Source organism: Ambystoma mexicanum, chromosome 12, assembly GCF_040938575.1.
Source record: "Ambystoma mexicanum isolate Mex_15411 chromosome 12, UKY_AmexF1_1, whole genome shotgun sequence".
Lineage (NCBI taxonomy): Eukaryota > Metazoa > Chordata > Amphibia > Caudata > Ambystomatidae > Ambystoma > Ambystoma mexicanum.
Window position 1 is genome coordinate 476,247,327 of NC_090936.1, and position 16,496 is coordinate 476,263,822.

The 16,496-nt window shown below is 45.4% G+C and overlaps 1 protein-coding gene across 1 annotated transcript in view; it reads left to right on the forward strand.

Annotated features, from left to right (window-relative positions):
* Positions 1-16,496, forward strand: part of AGK (acylglycerol kinase) — a 560,713-nt gene that overhangs the window by 491,299 nt on the left and 52,918 nt on the right. The window contains exon 13 of the mRNA XM_069628747.1: positions 11,047-11,117. Within this exon, the coding sequence (XP_069484848.1) occupies positions 11,047-11,117 (71 nt within the window). The remainder of the gene's footprint in view (positions 1-11,046; positions 11,118-16,496) is intronic.

The window sequence follows — 16,496 nt, forward strand, 5'->3', positions numbered from 1 at the left end:
CTGGAACACTGCTCCTAGGTGCGGTGGGCATCGCACCGGACTGACCTGTGCCAGAGAAAGGGTCAACTGGTGTGTGGCGCTGTGAACTGCCATCCCAGCCCTGATCACTGTCAGCAAGGTTGCCAGTGACCCAGGACTGTAAAGGAGACTAAGCCCAGTGTATGCAACCAAGCGAGGTGCACCCTGTGTGGGTTTGAGGCCCCCCAGGTGGAAACAACCACCGAGCAAATACACACCACCAGGGACCATCCTTCCCATACCCACACAGCGCGGCTCGACTGTACACAGAGTGGGAAACATGTTATTCAAGGTGCTACAGCGTCTAACAGTGCCAAACAAGCTCAGCGAACATTGGCGATCTCACATAAACATCCTGTCAGCACAGCCAAAGGGAAGGACGTAGCCCCAAAACTCACCGACAGACAGTTGAGGATTGCGGAATCCACAGTCAGGGCCTGCAGGGTAAATTGAACTGATTAACCACATGCTTGCCCGGGGACTGCTCTATCTACACAAATGGAGGCAAGAGGCGGGGTTTGGTTGAACCGGCGAAGTGGATCCAGCGCACCAGCAAAAGTGTCCACGCACCTAAAAGAAGACTAGGGACTGAGCGTGCCCCAGAAGCAAAGATGCTGGATTCACCAGTGGATTAGCCACACACTGCGCAGTTACCACTGCAGGTATTCAAGCGGAACGTTGCGGATGGTGTCACTCGGTGCAAACACAAGAGGAAAGCGCACAGGGGTGAGCGGATGACCTACCTTGCCGCGACCACAAGTATTGAAACGATCCACAGCATGCGACAAGCAACCACAAGCAAATTCACTGTGCACACCAGACAAAGGGAGAAACTAGTCCAAACAAAAGCCAGGACTGGAACAACTCGTCAGTGGAATATAGGCCCGAACCAACGGTCCTGCCACGGACAGTACACACTGCCACCCGTGCCGTAAACCCTCGCTCTGCAAACAGGCAATGCCCGCATCTAACATGGGCAAAGATGAGGCCAAGAAACAGCCCATGCAAAACAGGATCGACCAATACACGACGCCAACGATGCAAGCTCACAATGGTCACAACACAACCGGCGCGATGGCCGAAATAGAAAGCACGCAATCCTTGAAAGACATCATGGCCGCTATAGCGGACTCACATGCATCCATGGAAAAAAAAATGGACGTCATAAGCATGGATGTGACGCTCCTCCGCCATGACCTGCAGAAATTGACTTCCCGCACTGGAGAAGTGGAGCTGCGCATATCTGATGCAACTGGCCAGCGTCAAATCAAGGCTGAAAACAATGGAGGAAAGAGTGGATGAGGGAGAGGGAAGATCCAGGCGCAACAATATCCGAATTCTAGGACTGGCCGAAAAAGCAGAAGGTCCGAGCATGGAACTTTTCCTGCAACAGTGGCTTGCAGACATGTTAAAACCTGACTCCTTCTCCAAATTGTTCTCTATAGAAAGGGCCCATTGCATGCCGTCAGGAAAGCCAGTGCCTGGTGCCCCAACGCGTACTGTGATCGCAAAACTCCTGAATTATAGGGAACGAGGCGCACTACTCCAGCGGGCGCGCGCTTAGGGCACATTGACCTACAACGGTTTCAAAATAGCCGCCTTCCCGGACTACACCAGGGAAGTGCAGAAAGCCAGGAAATCATTTGATCATCTTAAGAAGCAATTGCAAACACTGAATGTCAAATACAGACTGCTGTTCCCGGCCCAACTCAAAATATACCATAAAGGTACAACGGTCCATTTCACTGACCCTAAGGAGGCTTGGAGGTGGGCAGAGCAGCACATTGAGGGAGATTGGAGGCTGCTGCGGAACAGTAACCCCCGATCCTTGCCAGAACAAAGAATTCCCCCGCCCGGGCCGTCGGCACTGGATCATCCTGGAGAGGAGGTGGAATGAGGGGCAGAGGAGCCTGGCTATGTGCTCCGTGGCCTCCTGAGGTACGGTGAGAGTCCGCTGGTGAGGGCAGAAAGGAAGAATCCACGCTAACCAGGGATATTTAATGTTTTGGCGGCAACCTGAGATACCCCGCCACCCTCACCCACCCGGTGTATTAGGACCGGGGTCTCTTGTAATTGCAGGGGTAAATAATATCAAGTAGTACTTAGTATGTTCGAAAGCTAGTTTGGTTTGTGAAGGATGTCATTGTGGTTCGGGCAACAGATGCTTCAAGTTGGGTGGAGTATGGGGAGGGGGGAACTAAGTTTTAAAGTTGTTATTGGCAAGGGGTCCGGAAACCAAGTCGCATATATCCCGTTAGAAGTGCAACACATAGCAGAATTACCATGTCGCCACTCACAGGCTGACCACGACATGGCACGCTCTGGCCCACACCCAGGCTATGATGGCCATACGTAGCACTGAAGTCAGTACCCTACGGTTCTTGACGTGGAATGTCAACGGACTGGGCAGCGGGATCAAAAGGCGTCTAGTGTCACACCTCCTAAACGGACACACCGGATGCAATACTCCTGACCGAAACACACCTAACCGGCACAACATGCAACCTATTCAAACGCACAAACTACTGCATTAGCGATGCACGCTGGCTTTACCATAGGCTCTTGTGGCGTGCTTGTACTGATACACAAAAAACTCCCATTTGTTCTTGCCAATGTGACCCAAGACACGGGGGGCCGATTCGTATACATCACGGCAACGCTTTGGAATCAAACCTTGGCGATATTGATGGTTTATTCACCACTGCCACTACTGACCACACTTACAGATGATATCACACCTATAATCACCAGGGACACCTCAGATATCATGATCATAGGTGGAGACTTTAACGAACGTGAGGATGGATCGCACACATTTGAGAAGTATGAACCCTGAGGTCCATACCAGGCTTGCTACCTTTGCCGCTGCACTCGGCCTGCGAGATGTGTGGCGAGACCTACATCCCAACGCACGGGAATATTCATATCACTCTGGGGTGCATGCCTCACTCTCGAGATTAGATTATTTTTTTCTCCCATTAACAGACATACACAAAGCAACAGTGGTGATGATGCTTCCTCGAGGCATCTAGTTAGTCTAGAGTGGCATTTTAGATTTCTTAATTGCGTGTTGCATGGGAGGTCGGTTTTTGCTAGGCCACTAATAAGGTCCTGCTGATCTAGTAGTATAGTTTTAGCAGGCTGGTGGTGGTTGCAACATGGTTTGGAATCCACCATAGGACATGTATATGGTTTTGTGATTGTGCTGTTCCTGAAAATAGGGTTCAGCTGGGATAAATGGGCGAGCTGAAAGGGATCCATATTAGATGTCCTGTTACTTCCCCCGGGAGGAACAGTTGGATAATTAGATCCTATGTTGCAAGCTAGGGGACTGGTTTTGAGAGGGTCCAAAAAAGGAGATGTAGTGCAATGGAGGCAGGCATAATGTGTGAGGGTACATATAGTTAACTATAATCTGTGTGCTACTGCTCAAACAGGGATCTGGTCCATTCCCCCAGTGTCACCTAGATATGGATAATCATGAGTCAGTTTTCTAGCAGGTTAACGTTAATCATGTAGGATCAGAAACAATGGTAACATGTGGAACAGATGAGCAGGTTTACGTAGTCAAGACTGCTCCAGGAGTAGAAGACTAAATTGACAGGATTTGGGTTGCAGATTTGCTACAGAAGCATGTAAATTTGACTAACGGCCAGTGGCTTGTGAGAGCCTGTTGTGCAGAACGACGGAAAAGATACAGTTGACAGCAGTGGGACATTTAAGCATGCAAAAATGCAGCCATGGGCGGTATGAAATGCAGATATTGGCAAAACGGTTATCATGGATTGCAGATATTGGCAATGCGGTATAAAAAGCAGATTTTGGCAATGAGCTTAACATGAATTGCACATAGTGGCAATGCGGTATAAAATGCAGATATTGGCAATGCGGTATAAAATGCAGATATTGGCAATGAGTTTAACATGAATTGCAGATATTGGCAATTTAGTATAAGATGCAGATATGGGCCAAGAGCTTAACATAGACTGCACAGTGCAGTTATCATCAATGAGACAATAATACATGTAAATAAGGTGTGTGTGGGTTAACAGCACGGCGGTAGATCCCATGTAAAGGTGCTAGGCCGTGCTGCCTTGGCCAGTTTCCAAGGGTGCAGCGAGTGCGGGCACTTAATAGCATCTAACAAAATGTGCCAAGGGTACACATTAGAATCGATTGGGTAGCAGATGTAATGATAGTATTCACATATGTTATGGATCCGCCAGAGCGGTGAAAGGCCGCCAGAGGGCGTAACGCTGAAGTTCAGAAGCAATGGTTATAGGGGGATGGTGATCATATGAGGCTTGTAAGAGGCACATAGTGTCAATGAGTCAATGAATAGCTGGTCGAGCCGGCGATACCTTATACGATGCATGTTTGGCCTGGGAGAAAGGCTCATGTGAGGGGCTTAGCTATAGAAGCTTGTGCACATGGGACAAATGCAGTACTTGACAAGTGAAGTATTCAGGAAAGAATAGGCAGCTCAGGTGCAGGGTTTTTGGCAGACGGCAGGACCAGGTGTGGATAGGCTGGGACAGGAATTAGCCTTCGATCGGGGCCTTAGAGAGGAAGGCCGACTCACGGCTGCCGGCATGTGATTGGCGCACTAATAGGCAAAAAGTGGCCAATGGTAGCAGCCGACAGTTAGGTGGCGGTGAGGCAGGGGTGGGTGCCTCTTCCTCAGTTCTTTAGTCCAGCACTCTGGTGAGGGGGTTTAGATGAGTGGGATTGTGCCTCTGGAGGTCCAACTGGAGCTCATCAAAGTTCTGGGCAGATTCGTCCACGCCAAGACCTTGCACTGCAAATGAGTCAGAGGTCTCCTGGTATTCGCGGTTTGCAGCCCTGGAAGGTCACAGCACCTCGGGAGACGGCTCGATTTGTAGTTCGTCTTGGGGCTGGTTAGTCCCACCAGCCAAAGGGAAGGCGTCCTCTTCAGAGCTCCTCATTCGATAAGAAAACAGGGTCAGGACAGCAGTGGTCGCTTCATGGTTACTGGAAGGCCCTGTAGGCGTCTCTGGTCGTCTTCAGCTTCGGATCTCCTGTTCCAGTAGTTGACTTGCCTTCAGGAACCTCACCTTATATTCAGATTTCCCACTCACTCCTCTGCAAACTCTCAGCATTTTACAGAAAGGGGTGGGTGGCTGTCTAATAAGGACAGTCATCCCCCCAGTGGGAACTGGTTCCGTTCAGGCACTCTAGAAGACAAAGGACAGGGAAGTCTCAAACTCCTCCCCTGCTTCCTGTCCTTGCAGACACACTGGAGCCTAGGCGGGCACACCCAAGGGTTCTGGCCAAAAGCAGAACCCACATACAGACCTCACTCTCCCAGAATGGTAGAGGAAGGGCTAACAAAGGACACACATAGGGGAAATGGTAAAAAAAGAAAGGCGCAACCATGTTAGAACATAGGTGACCCTATTGTGCACAACCGAGACTGTGAATACAGTCTGCTGTAAGAAATAGCACAACATTTGTAAGAACACATCCACTGCGTCCAGCCATAACTGTAAGGTTATCACTGACTAGAAGGTCACAGGAGCAGAGAGAGGGGGATACTACATATCCCCTTAGCACTCCACATAAGGTGGTGTGTGCTACTCTCTCATAAGACTAAAGTTTTAGGAAGGATACAAAGTACCTCACTATCCTTAAGAACAATAGTTGTTTAGGATAGTGAAAGAATCTCCAAGGAGATCCCAAAGGGTTCCCAGCGACACTGCACATAGGGTGCTGTGTGCTTCAAACGTTAACAGATGCCTTTTTCTTTCCTACTGTATTTAAAATCGACAATACAAAAATGTTAGCAGGCGCCCCTCTCTAGAAAGAACATGGCATTATAACCTGTTGAGTGTTTTTACCCACTTTGAGAGTCTGCAGCTATCCCTTTTTGCACACTTTACTTTTCACAAAGGAGGAATATCCATGTGCATATCAGTCTGTCTCGCCCACAAGGGCAGTCCAGCACCGAAATGCCTGGCAAACCTTCTTTGAACCAGAGTCTCAACAGCAACCCCAGACACGTGTTTCGGCCTAGTCCGGTCTTACCAGTGAGCGGGAGCTGTGCCTCTCTGAGCACAGTGAGTAAGGGGTCCATGTCTACCATTGTTTGTATTCTGCAAGGAACTTGGGGTTGGTCACCCTAAGTTACCTGGCGGAACATAGATGTGCTCAGAGGGGCACAGCTCCACCTCACTGATGAGGCCCAACAAGGCTGAAACACTTGTCTGGGGATGCTTTTTTTAAAGCAGGTTTGCCTGGCATTTTGGTTCTGGTTTGCCCTTCTGGGCGGGACAAAGACTGATATGCAAATGGCTATGTAAGGTTATTGTTCCTTTGTGTAAGGAACAATAACCTAAAAGCAATGGCTGCGGACTCTCAAAGTGGGGGAAAAAACCACAAAACAGGTTATCACGCCATGATCTTTCTAGAGAGGGGTCCCCATTACCTTTTTTTTTAAACTTTAAAATCGGTTATGTTCATGTAATACTTTTCCAACAATGGGGACCAGACAAAGGTAAATGCTTGTTGCAGTGCTCTTCTGACAATTCCCACCCTGTATCATCCACCCCAACCCCTTCCCAACTCCAACAGGCCCTGTGGTACCACACAAAACTTTTTAACGATTGTGCAGGAACTGCGCCACTAGGTGTGGTTTGTGCGCCTGCGCCGGAAGGTTCAGGCCGTATTCCAGGATCGAAGACCAAATGTCAGTGAACTGGTAGAACACCCCTTCTTTGGCCTCTGCAACCTTCTCTGCCACTAGAATGTCCCAGATGTTGGCCCACCACAGAAGTAACAGCGGGCCCTCGGGAGATTTCTAAGCCCGGGCGATCGTAATTCTTGCAGCCGAGATGAGCTGGGTGATTAGTTTGGCCATCACCCCTGACCTCGGGTATACACCCAGGACTGGTACCCCCCAGCAAGATCACTTCAGCCTCCATAGGGAGTCAGACATGAGTAATAGCTTCTATTGAGTCAACCACTTTCTCCCAGAAGGTTCGAGTAAGGGAGCACTCCTACCAGATGTTTAGGTATGTACCTGGAGCCCCACATGTCCTCCAACAAGTCTGGTTCATCGAACTCTTGAGGCGGCGCAGCCTCACCAGGGGGGGTTAATACCACTGATATGTTAATTTAAAGGCTCATTCCTAATTAGTCACACATTTGGAGGAGGAGTAGTTTCTTGTCCAAATTTCCACCCATGTCTAGTCCTCTAGGATGACCAGGTCCGCCTCCCATTGGGCCATGTATTTGGGTCGGAGCATCCACATGTCCCCATGTAGGAGTCTATACAGCCTGGAAATGTTCCCCCCTCGTGAGCCCTCTAGCAAAGTGAGCTAAATGGAACCCGAGGTCATGTGTAGCCTCTGACGAACCAGTGGGTGAAGTATCCAGTACCAGATTTCGGCATAGCTGTACCTATCCACCTCGGACATGCAGAACCTTTCCTTGCAGTTTACAAAGGACCGGGCGATCTGCTATCAAAGAGTTGAGACAGGTATTGTAGGCCCCTCTGCGACCATCTTCTAAATTCGGCGAGCCGAAGTCCTGGAGTGAAGTGTTGGTTATGGAAGATTGGGGTTTGTGGGCCTAAACCCCTCGGGATTCACGCCTTTTTCATCACCCAGTCCATTTCGTGGTGTATAGTAGACCGGGCCAGTGTTTTTACGGTAGGGCGGAGGTGTACGGCAGAGAGCTGAGGGGAAGTGGCACTCTGGATTGTCCCATTTCTACCCATCTCAGGGTGGGGGGGCGTCATTGGGTGTGAGCCAGGTATGAAAGTGTCAATTGCACCGCTGCATAATAATTGCGCAGGTTCGGGGCCTCCATTCCTCCCAATGCAGTATTTCCCATCACCACCTTTTTTGGAATCCTATATTTTCTCCCTGCCATATAAATTGGAAGATCTTCGGCTACAGTGGGAGGAGGGGTGTCGGTGGGATCTCCACTGGGAACATGAGCAGTTGTAAAGAAATCTTGGGAGCAAATTAATTTTGCTGCCCGTGATCTGACCCATTAAAATGTGCTGGGACAACCTCCTCTCGAGATCGGCTTCCAGCTCTTTAAAGAGAACAGAATTCCAAAAGTCAGAGCAAATAAGAATGAATGAGGGGGTAAAGGCTCCCCTCATTCATGAGAACAAGAAAACGCTCCAGAAGTTCCAACAAAAAGTGCTGGGGGGGGGCAGGGGGTGGTCTCACTAGGAGAGGCGATTAAGCATAAAACAGATCGATCTCCCTATCACTGGTTATTCTCTCCAGTTCAAGTTACTTTGTATCCCCTTTCTCACTGCTCCTGTAACATTTATGTTACAGTGGCAGGCATAGACTTATGGCTGGTGGCAGTCGATGTGTTTTACCGAATTTTGTGCAATTTTTACCCACAGGCTGTCTCCACAGCTGCAGGTATGCACAGATGGGTCACAATTGACCCAAACAGGTGGCTTATTTCTTTTATCACCATTTCTTGTGTGCTTATCCTTTCATAGTACTTCTTCTACCATTTGGGGTGGGGGAGGTCCTGGTTTGAGTTTTGTTTTCAGCTGGAACCTTTTGTGTTTCCCACCAAGGCTCCAGTGTGTCTGCAAGGACAGGAATCAAGGGGGGGGGGCCCCGAAACACTGCTATCCTTTGTCTTCTGGTGTGCCAGTTACCAGTGGGGGAGGGGGGCTGGCTGTCCTGATTGGACAGCCACCTCCCCTTTCTGTAAACTGTAGGGAAGGTTTACAGAGGATGGGTGTGAATTCCTGATAAAAGGCGAAGGTCCGGAGGCAGAAGACCAGTCGACCGCTGGAACAGAAGAAACAAAGAAGACGCCCAGAGACGCCTGCAGTCCCTCCAGCAACCACTGCTGTCCTGACCCGGTTTCTAATAGACAGGAGATCTGAAGAGGACAGCTCCTTTCCTTTGGCTGATGGCACCAACTACCCATAAAACCACCTGCAAGACGAGTAATCACACAACATGCTGTGACCTTCCTGGGCTGAAAACCACCAATACCCTGGGACCTCTGTCCAAATTGCAGTGCATCATCTTCCCGTGAATAAATCCTTGCAACCTATTGGTGAGCTCAAGTTGGACCTCCAGAAACAAGAATCCCATCCTCAAAGTCCCCTCACCAGGGTGCAGGTCCGAAGGATCAAGGTGGATTGACTGGGCGGTAAACGATCATCCTTGGAGCCTGTCAAAAGGTGCCAAAACTGCAGACCGACGTGGGAGCATGAAGAATCCTTTGCTGCAAGTCCCTTCTCCCGACTGCTGCTGCAACATCCCTTCCTGAGTCTCTCCTTTCATTACCACGACCAGGGAACAGGAGACTGGGTCCATCGCTGCTGCACCATGAAAGTATCCAGCTGCAACTTTTTCACAACTCCTCAGGTACTATGGGGCTCGTGGTAGTAAATAACTCAAGTCATTCTGTCGCTTCTTTGCTGCTGAAGTTCTGATTCTGATGGAGTTTGGGTGTTCACCTACACCATTCGTCCAGCCCTAACTCTTCTGCGCCCATAGGGAGCCTTTCCCAAGGTCCCTGAAACCTTTTTCACCCACAAAGGCATCTTAATTGAAGAATCCTCTTGAAGTTTAGAAAACCTCCCCTAACAATGGTACATTTATACATTTGGGGGTGGAACTGGTTCCAGGCAGGCATGCCAGAAGACCAAGAACAGCAGTGTTTCAGACTCCTTCTCTGGTTCCTGTCATCACAAGCACACTGGAACCTTGGCAGGCTTCATAAAGGATTCCCACTGAAGACAAATGTCAAACCAGGACCTCCCCACCCAGCATGGCAGAAGGACCAAGAAAGGACAAGCACACAAGAAATAGTGAAAAAAAGAATACTGCCACCATTTTGGGTCAATGGTGACTCTTCTGCGCATTACCGCGGCTGTGAACACAGCCAACGTAGGAAAAATGCACAAAATTTGGTAAAACGCGTCCACTGCCACCAGCCGTAAGTGTATGCCTGTAACTGAAATGTTACTAGGCAGTGAGAATGGGGATACAGTGTAACTACTCAGCACTCCACATAAGGTGGGTGATGTGTGCTAATCTCACAAAAGGAAAGGAAAGGTAAGGATGAATAAGTATCCCCCTATCCTTGGGAACAGTTGCTCTTGCAAGGAAAATACAAGAATATAAAAAGGGAAAGGGAAGCCCAAAGCGCTCCCAGCAACACTGCCCAAAAGGTGTGCTGTCTGCTGCAAAGGTAAATCACAGATGCCTTTAGGAAATATGGAGGGAAGCATGAGTCCATAAACTAAAGTACAAAAAGAATGAATAAGGGTTCCCATGGTCAGAGCAAAATAATGCAAGAGTAGGAAAAAGGCTCCCACTCATTCAGGAGAACAGAACAAATCTCAGATGTACCGCAAAACGTGCTGGGGGTCTCACAGTTAGAAGAGATTTGGCATAAAAATGAAAAATCTCCCATGGTCTTGCACACGCTGCAGACTTTTTTTTCTAAATCAGTTGTTGCACCATGCTTTCGCTCCATCCCCAAGGCGTTCCAAAACCCAAATGTATGTATTAAAGCAGCCATGTTCAAGTGCCATTCTGGTAACTGATTTTGTCAAACTGCCATTCCTATGCACTCTCAGTGGCAGCACTTCTTTGGGTGACAGGACTCGTCCCAGCTAAGCAGCACTTTCCACATTCACTGCCCGTCTACTAGAAATTTCCCAAGGGAAGTGACTCCTCCAGCTCTTGCCAGCACTTCACACAGTCAGTATGAGGACCCCAATCTTAGTAGACATTATTTCCTTTGTATGCTTGTACTACCATGGAAGCTGCAATGGCAAACAGCTTTTTTAACTCTACCTGGGTTGCAGGACTTGCACTGAAGCCGCCTCCATCTCACTCTTGAGTGATGCTGCGCAGCAGTGGGGAAAAATAAACGTCCTGGCATAGAATAGGATGATATAGGCCTGCTCTTACAGGGATGATGATATTGAATGTGTACATGGTGCACTAAATTTTGTCTCGAGATTCACTGAGCTCCTTGATTCTAATCTGATTAATTTATTGACAGCGCACAGAGGACTCAATGACGATATGCATTGAACCCGAGACCATCAGTAAAGGAGAATTCATAACAGTGGGGTACGTATTTTTTTTCTTTTTCTTTGCCTTCTTTATATGTGTTTGAATTTGTCATGTTTTATTTAATTATGGTAACCAAATGTGTGATCTACTAATATGATCATTCTTAAAGGTTTCTTGTTAACCAGAACACAATCGATGAATACATTAAATGTTTGCATGTGTCATCAAACAATCTTAACGGATCAATCCCCTTTATTTTATTTGCATAGCAGTGCACTCGCAGGATCAGAATCCTTCAGTCTGTCATCCATAAAAAAAAATACTGTACTCTCGACATGTGCCTCTTATGCTTCTTGTGAGCCTTGGCTTGATCATGTGCCCTGCATGGGGAATGAGTAATGCACATGAGTACATTCCTGATGTCTGTTCTAAATGTTCAGCCTTTCGAAACACTGCCATCTTGTAGTGAGCGAGGAAGTTAACCTCCTCACTTAATGATATTGTGATCTTGATGGTGTGGTGTATGCGGATATCCCACACCCTGTCTATGTCTGCCACCGCTTGTGCTTCTTGTGATATATTTTATGTTTCAAATTCAGGCCGGGGGTCTAAAACACCATTCCATACCTGTTGGATATCCATTTCAATCATGCTACGCTTGAAGTGAGATGAAGCATCTCTGTCAGCAGCAATCCAAAATGAAAATACAGTTGAGCCTTAACAGGAGTTATAGCCCAGGCGATGGCTAAAATGCAAAAATGTAGGCAAGTGTACATCAAAACATAGCTGGACAAGAGAATGAGGAACCTTTGGGGTGGGTATTCCTTTGGATGGACCTCCGCGCCCTTGAATATCTTTTCGTGTGAATTGTCTTAATGGTCGCATGGAATAGTAACGGAGTACTAGGTTCCTCTACTCCGTTAAGTTGAAAGACAAAAATTTGGCAGTTACTTAAGCATTGAGCCCATGCGCCCACGTCTTTCTGAGAGTGAAAAAATCACATAACTCCTTTCTCCGTTTCCCAATGTAGTTTTTAGAAGTTTTTATTATTACAACAGTGCCCTCTGTGATAACACGTGTTTCGACGGGTTCTCCGTCTTTCTCAAATCAGGGCCTATTGTTTTAGCAAGTTCGCAAAGTCAAAAATATATTTATGTAATTTTCAAGAAGTCATTACACAAACAAGAACAATCCATTCAAAGAAAGTGGCCATTGAGGGAGGGGAAAAGAGTAGGAGTGTTAAGGAATGAGAGAAAAAAACATCAAAAAGAAAGGAAATGATAAAAGATGAAAAACCTATTAGTTACTTAGGTATGTATTTTGAACATTGTAGACATTCATCAATCACTATTTTCTTATTTTACTAAGTTTGCATTTACTTGACCATTTTGATAATAAAAGATTTGTATGGTATTGGGGTTTAAGAGCTTACCCAATGCTACTTGTTCTCGTTTTAATCTCTGTCTTGTATTTCAAGTCACGGGTTAAATCCCAAGCTAATTGAGAAAATACATAAAAGTGATAAGTACAAACGTGTCCTGTTCGTGCACTAATCCCATTCTAACTTTTAATTTGTTAAGGACCCAAATATGATTCTAGAAGTAAACCAGCCAAATCTACAGATTCTAGCGCACATCATTTATAATGTAAGATAAATTAAAAGTTAGAATTTTCTTATTGGGTATGCCCACTGTATTTTTATTATACTGTGTATGTATGTGTATGACAATGAAATGCTTTTATGGTGTCTACAGCCGAATAAAGTTATGTTCAAGACACATGGTCCTACAACACACTGTTGCAACCCACACACACCTACACCTAGTGCTGCTATGACATGCGCTCCTATGAGACATGATCCTACGACAGGTATGCCTATGAGGTGCACATACGACAGACGCTCCTACAGCATGTGCTCCTAGGACACACGCTCTTTCCACACATTCCTATGGCACACACTCTTACGACAAGCCCTTAGTACACATGTCCTACGACACATGCTCCGGCGACGCATGCTCTTACGAGACCTCCTATGACGTGCACTCACAACATGTGCACCTATGACAAACACTCCTATAACAAGTGCTCCAACAGACACTTTTAACACACACTCCTACAACATATGCCACATGTGCTCCTACAACACACGCTCTTAGGAGACAGGCTCTATGTATATGTGGTGCATCCCCAGAATAAATCTGTATCTTTCATAGGCATTGTGCTAAGAATGTATGAGTTTCACAGTTCATACATTACGCCATTGCTTCTTTGGAAAACATGCATACAAATCAGGGCTAACTTTGTCAGTTTTCAGATATAATCAATGTGCACGAACTGTACAAAAAGGCATAGGAATTTTATGGCTCGTACATTACGCAATTGCAATCTCCTGAAAACTTGCATGAAAATGAGGACTGACTTTGACAGTTTTCAGGAGATTTAAATTGCGTGATTTAGAAACAATAAAACGCATACACTTCTTTGTACAGTTGATTCACATTCATTGAAGTACAAACTGTCAACATTTTATGTTTCTTGTACGCATTGAAAACTCACATCAAAATTAGATTTGACTTTAATGTGAGCTTTCATATATACAGGAGGCATACATTTCATGAGCAGAACAAAGGTCTATTTTATATGACTTGGGTGTCCGGTTCACTGAAAATTGTAAATGGTCCTCCAAAGGCTCCAAGACTGATACTACACTCACCCGTTATAGTGGATCCGTTACCAAGCTTGCCCACAACTGTGGCGGTGGAGCAGTGAAAGTATCCCGGAAGCCTTCTCAACTCAGACTAGACAAGCAGCACTCTTTGTGGCAGAGCTTTGGGGAGAAACCAAGTGCGACCAATTATCAGTGAAAAGAAATGTGTAAAAAAACAAGTTTGGAACTCCCCAGAAGCACTCCGGCTATTCCTGTTTTCCTATCGGTTGATGTCCGTGTGATCGCGTCATTATGTAAGTCGTGTAATTGGATATGGGTTTGGTCTGCTCCTGGACTAACCAAGTACAGATCGGCTATAGAAGAGGTTATATCGCAGGAGGGTGTGCACTCCCTTCCCTGGATGAAATACCTAAAGGAATCCTTTCATTAGTTAGGCCACTGTGTGTGATAGCCCTCAGCTCATCAGCAGGAGCTCAAAAAAACGAATCAAAGATGCCCTTATGCATGATGAAGTATGTGGACTCGAGAGTGGATGGAAATATTGGGAGGTGAAGCAGAGTTTTGGTTGTGAAGGTTATTTGGATGTTGTAGCCCCAAAATTCTCTAGGGCATTGTATGTTAAGCTTCGCCTGGGCACCCTACCTATGGCTGTATTATTACCTAATTGTAGTTGTGCTGTTTCCAACAAATGCCCTCTATGTGAAAATGAAACTGATTATGTCATGCATTTTCTACTATTCTGCCCCGTTTACCATGTCATGAGAAAAAAGTATCTTCAGCCGTTAATTGGGTGTAGAGCTGCCAGAACCCCAAAACAAGCGCTTGCACTGTTTTTTTAACTCAAAAGATGGCTTGGCAGTACACTCAGTTGTAAACTGTTTGGCGAGGGCATGGAGGGTAATATTACTTTGCATCACCTAAGGTTGTACCTCGTATCAAGGTGGGGGCACGATTGGGTGCCATTTAATGAAGCTGCTTCTTTGCATTCATGAGTCTGTGATATTTCAATTGGGTGAAACATCAGGTGCATTATGTACCTTTTTAAAGCTTGTGTGTTAGAAATTGTATATGAATTTATTTGTATTTTAAAAAATGTGTCAAACCTCTGTTAATTTATATGTTCTGATTTAGCGAAAAGTTTTAATTTGTGTAATTGCTCTGATAATGTACTATAAATTGATTGTGACTTGTTTCTGATTTACTTGTATGGTCCTTTGACCGAAATAAAGGTAAACAAATGAATTAAAATGTTACATGTAAGTGTGAGAGAAACATTTCGGATATCTACACTAATAACACTGTTACTACGGCACACTCTCCTATGGCACATGCTCCTACTACACATGCTTCTATGATACGTGCTCCTACGACACATGCTCCTACAAATAATCCCCCTACCACACAATCCTTCGACACGTGGTACTACAGCACACGCTCCTACATCAGGTGCACCTATGACATGTGCAACTACCACAAACGATCTACGGCACGCACTCCTTATGACACATGCTCCAACAACACACGCTCCTACAAAAATGGCATGTGCATCTATGACAAACGCTCTTATGACGCACACTCCTACAAGACACCCTCTTACCACACGCTCCTACATCACATGCTCCTATGACACACTGTTATGACACAAGCTTTTATAACCTGTTCATTCTTTTTAAACATTTTTTTGTTTGTTGCTTAAATAAAACCATTTACACATCAAGTATACCAAACATATAAAAACATTTCACACACATTTACACTGATAACATTTTATTAAAAAAAATACTAAAAGACCATATGATAAAGGCTAAAAATCCAATTGTCCTAATTTCTTAATATCGTTCCACAAGTAGTATAAAGTAAAATTCACAAGGTTTTCTCCCATAAATATATGACCAGAATGTATCATTATGGATGCAGTCCAGGGTTTGCACCCGGGTGCCATATGCCCTTTCATAAGAGGTATATACAATTTGTAAGTGTCTAGTGGTTTCAACTTCCGTTTTGCACAGTCTACATAAATGCTCCTCATAAGGTATATTATTCCAAGCACCAATGTTCATTAATGTTGGGAGTTGATTAAATCTTAAAAGGATTCTAAAATGTCTAGCGTAAGAATTTATTTTTTACATATAAACTGAGTATTCACAGGATAAGATTGTCTACAGTATTCAGCGAAATTAAATAAGTGGGAGCTTCTTTCATTTCTATCGCATATAGCTGCTTTACATTTTATTTCTTTAAATTTGCTGGCCAAATTCTGTGGCATCAAACGTACATCCTATGTTCTCCAAAAAGTCTCTAATCTCATTTCTCCATTCTTTTAGAGCTGCATACCGTTCAAAGCACCCTCCTGATTTAAAAAGTGTCAATATAGGTATTTACTTTTTGTCCCGACTCATCAGGATTTTAATATAGAGATTACATGTGAGTATCATTTTTCGTGTTAGCCTAGCGGCATCCTCCATAATTTACCCTCCGAGATACTCAACTAATTTGTGTCTTTTGAGGTATATATCTCTAGGCCATATAGGATACATGGGACAACACACATTTTGTACAGTTGTATCAATCCTTCAATTGAGTGCCCACCAGATTTTTGTACAAATGATCTTATAGCCTTAAACTTAGTCACCACTTTGTAATAGATTTAGAAAATATTTCTTTATGCATGTTATTAGATTTTTTTAATGTTAAGTCTATTGGCCTTTATCGTCATAATAGTTTTTGCTAGATTGTGAGATTTAGAATTCGACCATTTTTCAAAGAGA